General features: G+C 51.5%; 1 protein-coding gene and 1 non-coding gene across 2 annotated transcripts in view; both read left to right on the top strand.

The window, feature by feature from the left end:
• SLC4A11 (solute carrier family 4 member 11) overlaps nt 1-17,962 on the top strand; it is a 124,946-nt gene that overhangs the window by 105,913 nt on the left and 1,071 nt on the right. The window contains exons 13-16 of the mRNA XM_060247417.1: nt 1,134-1,302; nt 7,501-7,674; nt 11,255-11,450; nt 17,309-17,534. Coding sequence (XP_060103400.1) covers nt 1,134-1,302; nt 7,501-7,674; nt 11,255-11,450; nt 17,309-17,534 — 765 coding nt within the window. The remainder of the gene's footprint in view (nt 1-1,133; nt 1,303-7,500; nt 7,675-11,254; nt 11,451-17,308; nt 17,535-17,962) is intronic.
• TRNAP-CGG (transfer RNA proline (anticodon CGG)) lies at nt 17,562-17,628 on the top strand. The gene has a single exon. It is a non-coding gene; the product is annotated as a tRNA-Pro (tRNA).

Here is a 17,962-nt window from a genome sequence, read left to right as displayed (position 1 = left end):
CCAGGCTGTCCACACTGCCTCACCCCCGAACTGCCTCGCATTGTATGCTTGGCAGAGGGGAGATGTTCCTTTTAACTGGGGATGCTGGGGACTGAACCTGGGACCTTCTGCACGCCAAGCAGATGCTCTACCACTGAGCCACAGCCCTTCTCCATTAGAAGAAGAAGAAGATATTGGATTTATATCCCGCCCTCCACTCCAAAGAGTCTCAGAGCGGTTCACAATCTCCTTTACCTTCCTCCCCCACAACAGACACCTTGTGAGGTGGGTGGGGCTGGAGGGGGCTCTCACAGCAGCTGCCCTTTCAAGGACAACCTCTGCCAGAGCTATGGCTGACCCAAAGCCATTCCAGGAATCAAACCCGGTTCTCCCAGATAAGAATCAAACCCGGTTCTCCCAGATAAGAGTCCACACACTTCACCACTACACCACTGAGCCACAGCCCTTCTCCATTAGCCTCCAAGGTCTCAGGCTGAGGTCTTTCCCATCACCTCCTACCTGCTCCTTTTAGGTGGAGATGCGGGGGATTGAACCTGGGACCTTCTGCATACCAAACAGATGCTCTGCCACTGAGCCACAGCCCTTCTCCATTAACCTCCAGGGTCTCAGACTGAGGCCTTTCCCATCACCTCCTGCCTGGTCCTTTTAACTGGAGATACTGGGGACTGAACCGGGGACCTTCTGCATGCTGAGCAGAGGCTCTGTCACTGAGCCACAGCTCCTTTTCATGGTTCTCGAGGGTTCTCAGGCAGAGGTCTTTCCCATCACCTGTCACCTGATGCTTTCAACTGGAGATGCCGGGGATTGAACCTGGGACCTTCTGCGTGCCAAGCAGATGCTCTCCCAGCTACAGCCCCTCTCCTAAGAAGGTCCTGTTGACATACCATTCTTGCATCCAGCTACAGATGGAAGAACTTTGGGCAGCCCTTTTCTCATGCCGGCGAAACAAGGCTAAGGCTCGATTTGTGCAGCTCTGTTTTCCTTACGACACCTGCAGTTCTTTCTCAGGGTCCTAAAAGGCCACCACACTAAGAGGCTGGCTGAGTGGACGGTTTTGGGTGCAGATCCTGGCCACTCAGCGGTGAGCCTCCTCGGAACGTGCGCCTGCAAAAAGGCTTGTGTTTCTCTTTCAGTGTCCAAGTTCAACTACAACCCCTCGGAGACCATGTTTGCGTTTGCGCCCATCCAGTCTCTCTCCATCGGATCCGTCATGAGCGCCATGGGCCTGGGGTTCCTTCTCTCCATGCTATTCTTCATCGAGCAGAACATCGTGGCGTCGCTCACAAACGCCCCAGAGAACAGGTAGATTTCGGTGGTTGCCTTATCTCCCCCCCATCCCACACACATTGTCATTTGTATGCTCCCGAGCAAGACTGTTTTCCCTTTAGGCTGCAGAGCAGGGGTCCCCGACCTCTGGACTGTGGACTGGTACTGGTCTGTGGCCTGTTAGCAACCGGGCCATGAGTTGTATAATTATTTCATTATATATTACAATGTAGTAAGAAGAAGACGACGACGACATTGGATTTATATCCTGCCCTCCACTCCGAAGAGTCTCAGAGCGGCTCACAATCTCCTTTACCTTCCTTCCCCACAACAGACACCCTGTGAGGGAGATGAAGATATTGGAGTTATATCCCGCCCTCCACTCCGAAGAGTCTCAGAGCGGCTCACAATCTCCTTTCCCTTCCTCCCCCACAACAGACACCCTGTGAGGGAGATGAAGATATTGGAGTTATATCCCGCCCTCCACTCCGAAGAGTCTCAGAGCGGCTCACGATCTCCTTTCCCTTCCTCCCCCACAACAGACACCCTGTGAGGTAGATGAAGATATTGGATTTATATCCCGCCCTCCCCTCCGAAGAGTCTCAGAGCGGCTGGAATGGCCTTGGGTCAGCCATCGCTCTCGCAGAGTTGTCCTTGAAAGGGCAGCTTCTGGGAGAGCTCTATCAGCCCCACCCACCTCACAGGGTGTCTGCTGTGGGGGAGGAAGGGAAGGTAATTGTAAGAGACCCAGTTTGGGGTAGTGATTAAGTGCTCAGACTCTTATCTGGGAGAACCGAGTTTGATTCCCCACTCCTCCACTTGCACCTGCTGGAATGGCCTTGGGTCAGCCATCGCTCTCACAGAGTTGTCCTTGAAAGGGCAGCTTCTGGGAGAGCTCTCTCAGCCCCACCCACCTCACAGGGTGTCTGCTGTGGGGGAGGAAGGTAAAAGAGATTGTGAGCCAATCTGTGACTCTGAGATTCAGAGCAAAGGACAGGGTATAAATCCAATTTCTTCTTCTTCTTCTGCTTCTTCTTCTTCCATGCAGCCATTTCTCAGAAATCGTATTAGATGTTTTCCTTACTTTTAGCCTACAAGACAGCACAAATCCTGCCAAAAAGGGGAATTTAGGGCATAACGATGCTCTCAGCCTTCAAAAGAAACGCTGAGAGAAGCTTGCCCTACCCCTAGCCCCCCCACCCTCCCGCCACTCAATCTTGTAGTCTCAAAGTAGGGCAAGAGATACAAGTGGCGTCTCGCTTTCATCTAGCTGCAGCCCAGATTTATGCACTGGCTCAGATGCCAGAATCCGCCACGCTCAAGTATGCCCTTTGATGTTTCAGACCCAGCGAGAATCAGACGGGGTGTCAAGAGGGTTTCTCGTCTCCTTTCAAATCAGAGGCCTGTCATTTTTTTTGTCAAGGAACAGATATTCTGGGTTATTTTTTTGAGCAAGATAGAGGCCAGAAGTAGCCAGGCATTTCTGTTTGGCCTTAGGAACATAAGAGAAGCCACGTCGGATTAGGCCAATGGCGCATCCAGTCCAACACTCTGTGTCACATAAGAACATAAGAGAAGCCATGTTGGATCAGGCCAATGGCCCATCCAGTCCAACACTCTGTGTCACATAAGAGAAGCCCTGTTGGATCAGGCCAGCGGCCCCTCCAGTCCAACACTCTGTCTCATAAGAACATCAGAGAAGCCATGTTGGATCAGGCCAATGGCCCATCCAGTCCAACACTCTGTGTCTCATAAGAACATCAGAGAAGCCATGTTGGATCAGGCCAATGGCCCATCGAGTCCAACACTCTGTGTCACATAAGAACATAAGAGAAGCCATGTCGGATTAGGCCAATGGCGCATCCAGTCCAACACTCTGTGTCACATAAGAACATAAGAGAAGCCACGTTGGATCAGGCCAGTGGCCCATCCAGTCCAACACTGTGTGTCACATAAGAACATAAGAGAAGCCACGTTGGATCAGGCCAGTGGCCTATCCAGTCCAACACTCTGTGTCACATAAGAACATAAGAGAAGCCATGTTGGATCAGGCCAATGGCCCATCCAGTCCAACACTCTGTGCCACATAAGAACATAAGAGAATCCACGTTGGATCAGGCCAGTGGCCCATCCAGTCCAACACTGTGTGTCACATAAGAACATAAGAGAAGCCATGTTGGGTCAGGCCAGTGGCCCATCCAGTCCAACACTCTGTGTCACAGAAGAACATAAGAAAAGCCCTGTTGGATCAGGCCAGTGGCCCATCCAGTCCAACACTCTGTGTCACATAAGAACATAAGAGAAGCCCTGTTGGATCAGGCCAATGGCCCATCCAGTCCAACACTCTGTGTCACATAAGAACATCAGAGAAGCCATGTTGGATCAGGCCAATGGCCCCTCCAGTCCAACACTCTGTGTCACATAAGAACATAAGAGAAGCCATGTTGGATCAGGCCAGTGGCCCATCCAGTCCAACACTCTGTGTCACATAAGAACATAAGAGAAGCCCTGTTGGATCAGGCCAGTGGCCCATCCAGTCCAACACTCTGTGTCACATAAGAACATAAGAGAAGCCCTGTTGGATCAGGCCAGTGGCCCATCCAGTCCAACACTCTGTGCCACACAGTGACCAAAATACCCAGGTGCCATCAGGAGGTGCAAAAGTGGGGCTAGAAGCCCTTCCACTTTGCCCCCCCCCCCCCCCCAGCATACAGAAGACAGAGCATCACTGCCCCAGACAGAGAGTTCCAACAATACGCTGTGGCTAATAGCCACCGATAGACCTCTGCTCCATATCTTGATCCAATCCCCTCTTGAAGCTGTCTATGCTTGTGGCCGCCACCACCTCCTGTTGCAGTGAATTCCACGTGTTAATCCCCCTTTGGGTGAAGAAGGACTTCCTTTTATCAGTCGTAACCCGACGGCTCAGCGACTTCATTGAATATCCACCGAGCCTTGCTCGGCATCCGTGTCCCCATCATTTACCAAACCCTTGGGCTCTTTTCCCCCCCATGTCCTTTCTGTCCCACACATCTGCAGCCTTTTTCGGAATCTTAAGAATAAGGTGTGTTTAGGGGTAGGGTTGCCAGCCCCTTTTAGACAGAGGCTTTCGAATGGCTGTAGCAAAAGATGACGACCTGTCCAGGGGATTCTGATCTTGAGAAATTTGCGAAAAGAAGACATCCGTTGAAAGTCCTTTCAGGAATGAGAGGCAGGCGGACTTCCATAAGGACTTTTATTAGGGACTTGATGTTAGCATATTGTTACATTCATTGCGCTGTATTCGTTAATTTGTCACTATAACCCAGGGGTGGGGAACCTTTTTTTCTGCCAAGGGCCATTTGGATATTTATAACATCATTCGCGGGCCGTGCAAAACGATCAACTTAAAAAAAACAGAGCTCTGCCGAAGGAGAACGGTTCAGGCCGGCAAAAGCAATGCAAATAATTGTTTTTCTATTGGAAGTCACGTGGGGAGAGCCTCGTTCAGCAGACGCGCGCGCGCACACGCGCGCACCCCAGCCTGCTCCTCTAGGCAAATGCCTAGGTCCAGGCATATTAGACCACAACCCTTAATATTAGCATTTTAGGTCACACACTCATTCGCATATTAAGCCACACCATCTGGGATAATCCCATGCAAATTGAACTGGTGGTAGCTGACTCCCACCCCCTACCCCTGCCAGCCCTCCCTCCCTTCAGCGGCTCCCAGCAGACCTTTAAAGGCACCCACATACCCCAGCAGCAGTCCTTCACAATGCCCATGAGAGGGGGGGGCGCTCGGCCCAGCTGTCCCCGAGGGCCAGACCAAATGATCTCGAGGGCCCTAAACGGCCCTCGGGCCTGACGTTCCCCACCCCTGCTATAACTGAAGGGTTGTGCTTATTGAAATACTCACCTGGAGGGTGGCAACCCTACTCGAGACCTTCCAGTCTCTGTCTGTGTCTCTCTCCGCCCCCCTCCCCAGTTGTTCCTTCCCACTGTCTCAGCCTTGCCAGCCACGCTAACGCACGCTGTTTCCACTGCCATAGACTTCGGTGCACCTTTCAAAAATGGTTCAAGGGACGCTTCTGTTACAGACTGCTTCCTTCCTAATGCTGGAACTGCTTGGTGGAAGCCCAAGGCGCAAATTGTGACGCTCACTTGGGTCCCTCTGCCACTCTGCCGTCTCGTTCTTATCTTATCAATTCCTGTATTTGGGGCCAGGAGTTAACCTTGGGCTCTGTGGGCGCCTTTGACCATCCTCTCAGCGTTACCTGAAATAGGTGTCAAAGTCATCCAGATTCAGGGCTTCCAGAGCGTGCGCCACCCCTTCCCCTGTCTGTCTACTTCATTGTTACAACAGTGCAAAATCTCCAGCTAATTCCTGGCCTTTCACACACTTCAGCGTGTTCATAATTGGGACCTTAATAGGGTCACATAAGAATATAAGAGAAGCCATGTTGGATCAGGCCAGTGGCCCATCCAATCCAACACTCTGTGTCACATAAGAGAAGCCATGTTGAATCAGGCCAATGGCCCATCCAGTCCAACGTTCTGTCACATAAGAACCTAAGAGAAGCCATGTTGAATCAGGCCAGTGGCCCATCCAGTCCAACATTCTGTCACATTAGAACATAAGAGAAGCCATGTTGGATAAGGCCAATGGCCCATCCAGTCCAACATTCTGTCACATAAGAACCTAAGAGAAGCCATGTTGAATCAGGCCAATGGCCCATCCAGTCCAACATTCTGTCACATAAGAGAAGCCATGTTGGATCAGGCTAGTGGCCCATCCAGTCCAACACTCTGTGTAACCCAATGGCCAAAAAACCCAGGTGCCATCAGGAGGTCCAGGACACTAGAAGCCCTCCCACTGCTGCCCCCCTCCTCACCAAGCACCAAGAATACAGAGCATTACTGCCTCAGACATAAGAACATAAGAGAAGCCATGTTGGATCAGCCCAATGGCCCATCCAGCCCAACACTCTGTGTCACACAGAGGCCAAAAAACCCCCAGGTGCCATCAGGAAGTCCATCAGTGGGGCCAGGACACTAGAAGCCCTCCCACTGTTGCCTCCCCAAGCACCAATACAGAGAACCCATGTTAGATCAGGCTTCTTTCCTTTTCTCAAACATCTGGCGTTTATTCTGTGTGGCTCTTACATTAAGCAAGTTTGGCCATCACTGTCTTAGATATTTTACAAAGAGTCAACTGCGATTTTTTTCAAACTTTTAAATTTTATTAAATAATAACTTGCAACAAATTTATACAAACATTGCAGTTGTCGAAAATTAACATAAAGTAGGTATAGTACTTTGCTTCGTTAATAGTTTTGCAATTATAAATAACTTACTTATTTGCTTACATTAGCTTACTTATACCAAACTTAGATATACTAAGGCCTATGAGGAAAGGTTGAAGGAGCTGGGGATCAAAAGAGTTTCCGGCTCAACATTAGGAAGAACTTCCTGACCATTAGAATGGTTCCTCAGTGGAACAGGCTTCCTTGGGAGGTGGTGGGCTCTCCTTCCTTGGAGGTTTTGAAACAGAGGCTAGATGGCCATCTGACAGCAATGAAGAGCCTCTGAATTTAGGGGGAGGTATTTATGAATTTCCTGCATTGTGCAGGGGGTTGGACTAAATGACCCTGGAGGTCTCTTCCAGCTCTAGGATTCTATGATTCTTCTATGATTCAATGGGTTGAAATTAAATCAAAAGAGTTTCTGGCTCAACATTAGGAAGAACTTCCTGACCGTTAAGAGTGGTCCCACAGTGGAACAGACTTCCTCAGGAGGTGGTAGGCTCTCCTTCCTTGGAGGTTTTGAAACAGAGACTAGATGGCTATCTGACAGCAATGAGGATCCTGTGAATTTAGGGGGAGGGGTTTGTGAGTTTCCTGCATTGTGCAGGGGGTTGGGCTAGATGACCCTGGAGGCCCCTTCCAACTCTATAGTCTATGATGTCTGTAAAATTCACTATTCTTCCATTCTTAACTTATCTGCATAACAGAAATCAGAAATCATAACTTACAACATTAAAAATAAATCCGTTTTTCCTAGATAGCATTTTTTAGGCAGAATCTGTTCTTCTGATAGAAAGCCATTGTTCTGTCACTTTGTTCTCATACGTCTTTAGTGGAGTCGATGATTATTTCACGGCGCTTTATGCACACTGCTTACAACCGAAGCCTCTTTTTATTCCCCAACCTGACTAACGTGCATAAAAACCCCATTAACAAGAATTTATTTCAGGCTAGTGAAGGGAACCGCCTATCACTGGGACCTTCTCCTCGTGGCTCTGATCAACACGGGGCTATCGCTCTTCGGGCTACCGTGGATCCACGCCGCGTTCCCTCACTCGCCGATGCACGTCCGAGCCCTGGCCTATGTGGAGGAGAGGGTGGAGAACGGACACATCTATGAGACGTAAGTTGCACCCTTTTGAAGGCCCAGTCCGCGCTGAGCTGCTGGAAGGCTCCGGGCCGGGTCGCTGAGCCTTAAACTAGCGCTGTGTGTCATGCAGTTTTAACACTGAAATGAGCCGGAAGGGGCAGCCAGCAGGGTGGATTTGTACATGATAGAGTCTTAGTTTTGAATCCCACAAAGGAGGGAACCGTGGCTCAGTGACAGAGCCTCTGCTTTGCATACAGAAGGTCCCAGGTTCAATCCCCGGCATCTCCATCTAAAAGGACCAGGCAGGAGGTGATGGGAAAGACCTCAGCCTGAGACCCAGGAGACTAATGGAGAAGGGCCGTGGCTCAGTGGCAGAGCATCTGCTTGGCATGCAGAAGGTCCCAGGTTCAATCCCTGGCATCTCCAGTTGAAAGGAGCAGGCAGGAGGTGATGGGAAAGACCTCAGTCTGAGACCCTGGAGACTAATGGAGAAGGGCTGTGGGTCAGTGGCAGAGCCTCTGCTTTGTGTACAGAAGGTCCCCGGTTCAATCGCTGGCATCTCCAGTTAAAAGGACCAGGCAGGAGGTGATGGGAAAGACCTCAGCCTGACACCCTGGAGACTAATGGAGAAGGGCTGTGGCTTAGTGGTAGAGCCTCTGCTCAGCATGCAGAAGGACCCAGGTTCGGTCCCCGGCATCTCCAGTTAAAAGGACCAGGCAATAGGAGATGTGAAAGACCTCCTCCTGAGACCCTGGAGACAAATGGAGAAGGGCTGTAGCTCAGTGGCAGAGCCTCTGCTTTGCATACAGAAGGTCCCAGGTTCAATCCCCGGCATCTCCAGTTAAAAGGACCAGGCAGGAGGTGATGGGGGAAAGACCTCAGCCTGACACCCTGGAGACTAATGGAGAAGGGCCATGGCTCAGTGGCAGAGTATCTGCTCAGCATGCAGAAGGTCCCAGGTTCAATCCCTGGTATTTCCAGCTAAAAGGACCAGGCAGAAGGTGATGGGAAAGACCTCTGTCTGAGAGACTAATGGAGAGCTTCTGGGAGAGCTCTTTCAGCCTCACCCAGCCTCACCTTCTGAACCTTTCTGAGGGTTCCCCCTCCTCCTCCTGCCTACCTTGTCCATTGAATAGTAGGTGCAGCTGCATAACAATCCCTGGATTAGGAGAGCGGGCAGCCAGCCAGCCACCAGGGGCTTTGCCGCACCCCCAGCAGCCCTCATTAACCCTTGAAGAAGCACACACCACCCTTTCTCCACTTCTTATGTGATTTTGGGCTGCAGGTGGCTTGCTGGCCTTTTGACTGGGGGGGAAGGGGTGGCCCAGGAGAGCCCCAGGCGAGCGAGGCCTGCTCGGACTGGCTGGATCTCTAGCCAGCCCGAGCAGGCCTCGCTCGCCCGGGGCTCTCCTTTCTCGCATCAGGTTGCTTTTGGCTGAGGGGGTGCGGCATAGGCTAATGAGTTATGCTAATGAGCTCCACCGCCTATTTTTCTACAAAATGACCCCTGAGGAAGATAAAGGAGATTGTGAGCCACTCTGAGTTTCGGAGTGGAGGGCGGGATATATTTCCAGTACCATCATCATCTTCTCCTCCTCCTCCTCCTCCTCCTCCTCCTCTTATCCTTTCCCACAAATCCTCTGCTGCCTCAGACGCGAGAGAACAGGTCAGCCTAAGCTCCCCTTAAGCCTCGTTGAGCTGGGAGGCTACTCTGCGGACAAGGAGCTCCCTGTTTTCTCATTACGAAAGTCTCCCGGCTCAGCTCCTAATGTCAGAAACACGGGAACGGGGGCTGTGAAGGGCAAAGGCAGAGGTGTTCTGTGTGCTTCACTCGGAGGGGTGTGCTCCACAGTAAGAGGTTGGGGAGGACTCCCCCTGCTCTTGGCATCCCCTCGCTGAAGAAGCCCAAATCGTTCCTGCCCCTCGGCATTCTGGGAAGGTGCTAACTCGCGGCGTTGAGAGGGCAGCCGGGGTTTCGGTCTGGTGACCTTTTCCCTAGGCCTTCGAAGCCCATTCTGCCCGGAGGGAAGTAAAAATCAGAATCAGGCTGATGACTCAAGAAAGAAAACTCTCCCGTGACACTCAGACCCTCCACCCCTCCCCAGTTGGAGGTCTGGCCAGCCCACATGTGGGCAGTGGAATGAGAACATTTACTGTTTTTCAAAGATTCGGAGGGCAAAAGGAATAAAAATGGATTTTTAAACGTCCTTCTTCACCCAAAGGGTGATTAACACGTGGAATTCACTGCCACAAGGTGGCAGCGGCTACAAGCATAGCCAGCTTCAAGAGGGGATTGGATAAAAATATGGAGCAGAAGTCCATCAGTGGCTAAAGATCTGGGGGACGGATAAAAGGAAGTCCATCTTCACTCAAAGGGTGATTAAGACATGGATTTCACTGCCAGAGGAGGTGGCGGCGGCTACAAGCACAGACAACTTCAAGAGGGGATTGGATAAGGAGGAGGGCGGGATATAAATCCAATATCTTCATCTACCTCACAGGGTGTCTGTTGTGGGGGAGGAAGGGAAAGGAGATTGTGAGCCGCTCTGAGACTCTTCGGAGTGGAGGGCGGGATATAAATCCAATATCTTCATCTACCTCACAGGGTGTCTGTTGTGGGGGAGGAAGGGAAAGGAGATTGTGAGCCGCTCTGAGACTCCTCGGAGTGGAGGGAGGGATATAAATCCAATATCTTCATCTACCTCACAAGGTGTCTGTTGTGGGGGAGGAAGGTAAAGGAGATTGTGAGCCGCTCTGAGACTCTTCGGAATGGAGGGCGGGATATAAATCCAATATCTTCATCTACCTCACAGGGTGTGTGTTGTGGGGGAGGAAGGGAAAGGAGATTGTGAGCCGCTCTGAGACTCTTCGGAATGGAGGGCGGGATATATATCCAATATCTTCATCTACCTCACAAGGTGTCTGTTGTGGGGGAGGAAGGGAAAGGAGATTGTGAGCCGCTCTGAGACTCTTCGGAGTGGAGGGCGGGATATAAATCCATTATCTTCATCTACCTCACAGGGTGTCTGTTGTGGGGGAGGAAGGGAAAGGAGATTGTGAGCCGCTCTGAGACTCCTCGGAGTGGAGGGAGGGATATAAATCCAATATCTTCATCTACCTCACAAGGTGTCTGTTGTGGGGGAGGAAGGTAAAGGAGATTGTGAGCCGCTCTGAGACTCTTCGGAGTGGAGGGCGGGATATAAATCCAATATCTTCATCTACCTCACAGGGTGTGTGTTGTGGGGGAGGAAGGGAAAGGAGATTGTGAGCCGCTCTGAGACTCTTCGGAATGGAGGGCGGGATATATATCCAATATCTTCATCTACCTCACAGGGTGTCTGTTGTGGGGGAGGATGGTCAAGGAGATTGTGAGCCGCTCTGAGACTCCTCGGAGTGGAGGGCGGGATATAAATCCAATATCTTCATCTACCTCACAGGGTGTCTGTTGTGGGGGAGGAAGGGAAAGGAGATTGTGAGCCGCTCTGAGACTCTTGAGATTCAGAGTAGAGGGCGGGATATAAATCCAATATCACCACCATCTTCTTCTTCTTCTTGGTCTCCATTTGCTCGAGAATAAACTGAATTGTGCTTCTTCTTCTTCTTCTTCTTCCAGGATCGTGAGCGTGAAGGAGACTCGGCTGACCACCCTGGTGGCCAATTCCCTGGTGGGGCTCTCGCTCTTGCTTCTCCCGTTCCCGCTGCAGCTGATCCCCAAGCCGGTCCTCTACGGGCTCTTCCTGTACATCGCCTTGACCTCCATTGACGGGAACCAGCTCTTCGAGAGGGTAGCTCTGCTGCTGAAAGAGCAGGTAAGGGCGGCCGGAAGGCCTGCAGGCCCGAGAGGGGGAGAGGGCCACCCCGTGGCTCTGAGCCTGTTTCCTGAGGAAGCTCATAATAACGAGTTGATTGCCCACAGCGAGAAAATACCTCGGTTGAAACGGTTTCTGATTGCTCCTCGGCCCCTGTTTGTTGACGTCTTTGTGCGCCGTGCTGCAAAACTTGCTGGGCACGGTGCCACCGGAGGGCAGCCAGCAAAGAAATTCCAGGCATCCGCTCCAGGAAAGAAAACTTTCACTTCCTGGCTGTCGAAGGGGGCTTGCGTTGGCCTCTGAGGGTTCTGTAACTCAGCCACAGCTAAAGTGCTGTGCAGCGAAAGGTGGTGGCTTTCGGTGATTTGAGCTCTGCTGGATCAGACCAGGGGTCCATCTGGTCCAGCATCCTGCCTCTCACTGGCCAACCGGTTCCTCTGGAGGGCCAACAACAGGGCAGAGAGGCTGAGGCCTTCCCCTGGGAAGAACATCAGAAGAGCCCTTCTGGATCAGACCAGGGAGGGTCCATCTAGTCCAGCCTCCTGTCTCACACAGGGGCCAATCAGTTCCTCTGGAGGGCCAACAGGGCAGAGAGGCTGAGGCCTTCCCCTGGGAAGAACATCAGAAGAGCCCTTCTGGATCAGACCAGGGAGGGTCCATCTAGTCTAGCCTCCTGTCTCACACAGGGGTCAACCAGTTCCTCTGGAGGGCCAACAGGGCAGAGAGGCTGAGGCCTTCCCCTGGGAAGAACATCAGAAGAGCCCTTCTGGATCAGACCAGGGAGGGTCCATCTAGTCCAGCCTCCTGTCTCACACAGGGGCCAATCAGTTCCTCTGAAGGGCCAACAGGGCAGAGAGGCTGAGGCCTTCCCCTGGGAAGAGCATCAGAAGAGCCCTTCTGGATCAGACCAGTGAGGGTCCATCTATACCAGCATCCTGTCTCACACAGGGGCCAACCAGTTCCTCTGGTGGGCCAAAAACAGGGCAGAGAGGCCGAGGCCTTCCCCTGAGAAGAACATCAGAAGAGCCCTTCTGGATCAGACCAGTAAGGGTCCATCTAGTCCAGCCTCCTGTCTCACACAGTGGCCAATCAGTTCCTCTGGAGGGCCAACAGGGCAGAGAGGCTGCCTTCCACTGAGAAGAACATCAGAAGAGCCCTTCTGGATCAGACCAGTGAAGGTCCATCTAGTGCAGCATCCTGTCTCACACAGTAGCCAGCCAGTTCCTCTGGAGGGCCAACAGGGCATAGAGGCCGAGTCCGTTCCCTCATCCCTGCTAGATCAGACCAGTGGCCCATCTTGTCCAGCCTCCTGTCTCACACAGTGGCCAACCAGTTCCTACAGATAGCCAACAACAGGGCAGAGCAGCTGAGGCCTTCCTAAGAATGTAAGAAAAGCCCTGCTGGGTCAGACCAGCGAGGGTCCTTCTAGTCCAGCATCCTGCCTCAGTGGCCAACCAGTTCCTCTGGAGGGCCAACAACAGGGCAGGGAGGCCGAGGCTGATGTTGCCTCCTGGCTCTAGGATTCAGAGTATTAGTACCACTGAATGTGGAGATTCCCCTCAGCCATCATGGCTAGCAGCCATCATAGAATTATAGAGTTGGAAGGGACCTCCAGGGCCATCTAGTCCGACTCCCTGCACAATGCAGGAAACTCACAAACACCTCCCCCTAAATTCACAGGATCTTCATTGCTGTCAGATGGCCATCTAGCCTCTGTTGAAAAACCTCCAAGGAAGGAGAGTCCACCACCTCCCGAGGAAGCCTGTTCCACTGAGGAACCGCTCTAACAGTCAGGAAGTTCTTCCTCATGTTGAGCCAGAAACTCTTTGGATTTAATTTCAACCCATTGGTTCTGGTCCTACCTTCTGGGGCCACAGAAAACGATTCCACACCATCCTCTGGATGACAGCCCTTCAAGTACTTGAAGATGGCGATCATAGAAGCGTAGAGTTTAGAATCATCTAGTCCAACCCCCTGCACAATGCAGGAAACTCACAAACACCTCCCCCTAAATTTACAGGATCCTCATTTCTGTCAGATGGCCATCTAGCCTCTGTTTAAAAACCTCCAAGGAAGGAGAGCCCATCACCTCCTGAGGAAGCCTGTTCCACTGAGGAATCGTTCTAATGGTCAGGAAATTCTTCCTAATGTTGAGCCGGAAACTCTTCTGATTTAATTTCCATCCATTGGTTCTGGTCCTGCCTTCTGGGGCCACAGAAAACAGTGTCACTTCTCAGCTGCCTCCTCTCCAAGCTAAACATCCCCAGCTCCTTCAGCCTTTCCTCATAGGATTTGGTCTCCAGACCCCTCACCATCTTTGTCACACTCCTCTGGACCCGTTCCAGCTTGTCTATATCCTTCTTAAAATGTGGTGCCCAAAATCGAACACAAGACTCCAAGTGAGGTCTTACCGGAGCAGAGTAAAGCGACAGCATCACTTCACATCATACTTCTGTTGATACAGGCCAAAACTGCATTTGCCTTTTTTAGCCACCGCATCACACTGCTGACTCACATTCAGCGTATGGTCCACTAAGACCCCTAGATCTTTTTCACACATACTCCTGCTAAGGCAAGTCTCCCCCAATGACAGACTAATCCTCCCTGAATCGTCTCCGTATCAGCGCCACTCATCCGATCGCCCAGAGGGAGCACCTCCAAAGCTGCTGTGGCTTCGTTTTTTGTAAAACTGTGCATTTATTGTGAAATATGGAAATCTAAGCTTTGTCTTGGGAAATGGCGCTTTGGCTGCAACATGCACTGGCATAAGAAAACGAGAGGCAAGCCACCGGGATTTCCCGCTGTGTCTCTGCTCGTATTGTAAACATTCCTCCAAGCAATTTTCACTGTGTGTTTCCCCCCTCCTGGTGAGATCGACGCACAGTGCTTTTCAGCGCGGCGGTCGTAATGCTAAATGAAAAGCGTTCACTCTCGAAGCCTCGTGTTCCGCCTTGGCGCAGAAGAGAGAGAGACAGACAGGAGAGAGGCAGTGTATCAGTTCAGGAAAAAAGGAAAGGTCCCCTGTGCAAGCACCAGTCGTTTCCGACTCTGGGGTGCCGTCGCTTTCACAACGTTTTCACGGCCAGACTTTTTATCAGGGTGGTTTGCCATTGCCTTCCCCAGTCCTCTACGCTTTCCCCACAGCAAGCTGGGGACTCTTGCTCTTTTCTTATGATGTCGGTTTGCAAAATGAGGATTCCACTTGCAGATGGTCTCCTGGCTTGGCTGGTTCGCTCAGCATATGCTGGGGAACGAACTTGGGTGTTCCCACATCGTGGAACCACAGTTTTAGGACTAACTGTAGTCCATCGAAGAACTAAAAACGAAGGTCTGAAATTCTGGTTTGGCAGGCCCTAAGTGCACATAAAAAGGTAAAGGTAGTCCCCTGTGCAAGCACCAGTCGTTTCCGACTCTGGGGGTGCTGTCGCTTTCACGATGTTTTCATGGCAGACTTTATACAGGGTGGTTTGCCATTGCCTTCCCCAGTCATCTACGCTTTCCCCCCAGCAAGCTGGGTATCCTTTTGACCGGCTTCAGAAGGATGGAAGGCTGAGCGCAATAACAAGCTCTGTTCTGCTCGTCACAAATAAATGGAGATTTGTTGTGACATTTAAATGCATTCTTCAAAGAATTCAAGGGGAATCTTATATCTAATTTTGAACCTGGCCTCTCTGCAGATAGAAGAACTCCGGGAATAAGGCCAAATACAGACAGGAGATGGGGTTTTTTTTGGCAGACTGGGGGTCAAACACCCACAATTCTCGTTAGAAAGGGGTAACTTCTCTCAAATGAGGGGGCTTGCGAAGAAGAAATGGAGAGGGGGAGGAGAAGAAGAAGAGGGGGAGGAGGAGGTCATTTCTGGTTAAAGGTAAAGGCAAGTCTCCTGTGCAAGCACCAGTCGTTTTTTTTTGACTCTGGGGTGATGTTGCTTTCACGGCAGACTTTTTACAGGGTGTTTGCCATTGCCTTCCCCAGTCATCTAAACTTTCCCCCAAGCAAGCTGGGTATCCTTTTGACCGGCCTCAGAAGGATGGAAGGCTGAGCGGAATCCTCGTTTTGCAAACCAACCATCCTTAGAAAAGAGCAAGAGTCCCGGAACACCTGAAAGACTAACAAAATTTGCGGCAGCCTTTGTGAGCCATCCCCCACCGCTTCAGACACCCGGAGAATTTCTGCGGAAGCGAGCAGTGACTCATGAAGGCTCATCCCCTGCATCAAATGTTGCTAGTCTTTATATAATAATAATAATAATAACTTTTATTCTATCCGCCCTCCCCGCCTAGGCGGCTCAGGGCGGCTAACAACAACTTACACATTAACATAAATAATAAACTTTAAATTTAACAATTAAAATTAAACATAAAAACCAGTCAGTTAAATTAAAATACATGATTTTCATTAGACTAAATATATATGAGTATATCTGGCAGCGATAGAGCTGTTATGGCGCTGGTTCTGCCAGTTTAGGTAGTCTTATGGATGGCGGTTCTTACACCAAGCAACTCAGCAGTCAGTGTCATTATAGGCTTGCCTAAAAGGGCGGTCTTGCAGGCCCTGCGGAACTGGCCGAGGTCCCGCAGGGCCCGCACCTCCTCCGGAAGCTGGTTCCACAATGCCGGTGCAGCCGCTGAAAAGGCCCGTACTCTAGTATGTTGGAGTTTTGACCTCTCTCGGCCCAGGGATGGTCATTTTGTTTTTACCCACTGACCTCAGTGCCCTCTGGGGTTCATACGGGGAGAGACGGTCCCTTAGGTAGGCTGGTCCTCGGCCATATAGTTAAAGGTGATAACCAACACTTTGTACTGGACTCGGTAAGGTGCTGCAGGATTCTGACTCTTTAGTATTGCTACAGACGAACCCGGCAACCCGTCTTGATCCATAACAATCATTAAACAGCTAAGTTCGAGCCCAGCAAGATTTCTGGAGCATGTGGTTTTGAGAGTCCCTTTGTCAGATATCAGATTCTAGTCCGGGGGCTTCTCCGTCAGCAACAAGACTTTTCAGGGACTTTTCGCCTGACAGAGGGAGCTTCGACTCTTGAAAACTCACAACCCTGAAATTTTCGTCGGTTTCTAAGGTGCTCCTGGATTCGAATGGAGTGGTTCTCCCGAAGGCCAACATGGCCGCCCTCTGAACTTCTTAACCGCCATTAAAATAAACCGTGGTTTTCAACAGTGCTGGAGCAAAGCCGGTTTGGATTTGAAGGTTGCCCTCCGGTAGCCGGCAGACGCAAAGCAGTCTGTTAACTCAGGGATCCCTAACCTCCAGGCAGCGAGCCAGTACCGGTCCATGGTTTGATAGCAGCCAAGACGGTGAGCAAGGCAGAGGCACTGCACGCACACTCACACCACTCTCAGAGTGAGGCAGGGCAGGCCCAGCGCCCCTTCCTCCGGCCCGGGACCCAGGCGGATGAAAGAGGCAGTGCGGCCTCACTCTGAAGTTGCCTCCCTTTGTAGGGATGGATCTTAGCCTCATTTATAGGCCCCTGCCAATCAGCTGATCGATGGGGGGGGGGGGGTCTTTAAGCGGGAGGAGGCGGCAGATTGGCCTTCTGCTGCCTGACCACCAAGCAGGGAGACTGCAGAAACAACCCCAGTCTCCCCCTCCCCTTGAAAGACCCCCATGGGGGGCAGGGACCGGGCGCAAGCAGGAGGGGGGGCAGCCTGTGGCAGCAAAGACCCCAGTGCCGCCCCTCCGCCCCTGCATCAATCCATGGAAAAATTGTCTTCCACTAAACCGGTCCCTGGTGCCAAAAAGGTTGAGAGCCACTGCGTTAACTGCTGTCAGGTGACATGGCTGATGGTTTTGTTTCCGAGGGGGGGAACGGGCTCTCCGCTAACGGCTTCTGTGTCTTCCAGACAGCCTACCCTCCCACCCATTACATCCGCCGGGTGCCTCAGAGGAAGATCCACTATTTCACCGGCCTGCAGGTCCTTCAGCTCATCATTCTCTGTGGCTTCGGCGTGTCTAGCCTGCCCTACATGAAGATGATCTTCCCTCTCATCATGATTGGAATGATCCCCATCAGGTACGAGCCGCCCTCAGCAGCATCGTTGGAAGCGCCAAAACAGAAGGATTCTAAGAGTCTTAATGTCTTAATGGGGGAGGGACGGTGGCTCAGTGGTAGAGCATCTGCTTCGGAAGCAGAAGGTCCCAGGTTCAATCCCTGGCATCTCCAAAAAAGGGTCCAGGCAAAGAGGTGTGAAAAACCTCAGCTTGAGACCCTGGAGAGCCACTGCCAGTCTGAGAAGACAATACTGACTTTGATGGACTGAGGGTCTGATTCAGTATAAGGCAGCTTCATATGTCCAATGTTGGCCCCTTGGAATTTCTCGTTTTATCTCATTATTATTATTAGAAGAAGATATTGGATTTATATCCCGCCCTCCACTCCGAAGAGTCTCAGAGCGGCTCACAATCTCCTTTCCCTTCCTCCCCCACAACAGACACCCTGTGAGATGGGTGGGGCTGCAGAGGGCTCTCACAGCAGCTGCCCTTTCAAGGACAACCTC

Source organism: Heteronotia binoei, chromosome 9, assembly GCF_032191835.1.
Source record: "Heteronotia binoei isolate CCM8104 ecotype False Entrance Well chromosome 9, APGP_CSIRO_Hbin_v1, whole genome shotgun sequence".
Classification (NCBI taxonomy): Eukaryota; Metazoa; Chordata; class Lepidosauria; order Squamata; family Gekkonidae; genus Heteronotia; species Heteronotia binoei.
The sequence above is the reverse complement of the archived record's forward strand: the minus strand, read 5'-3'. Positions and strand labels throughout refer to the sequence as shown.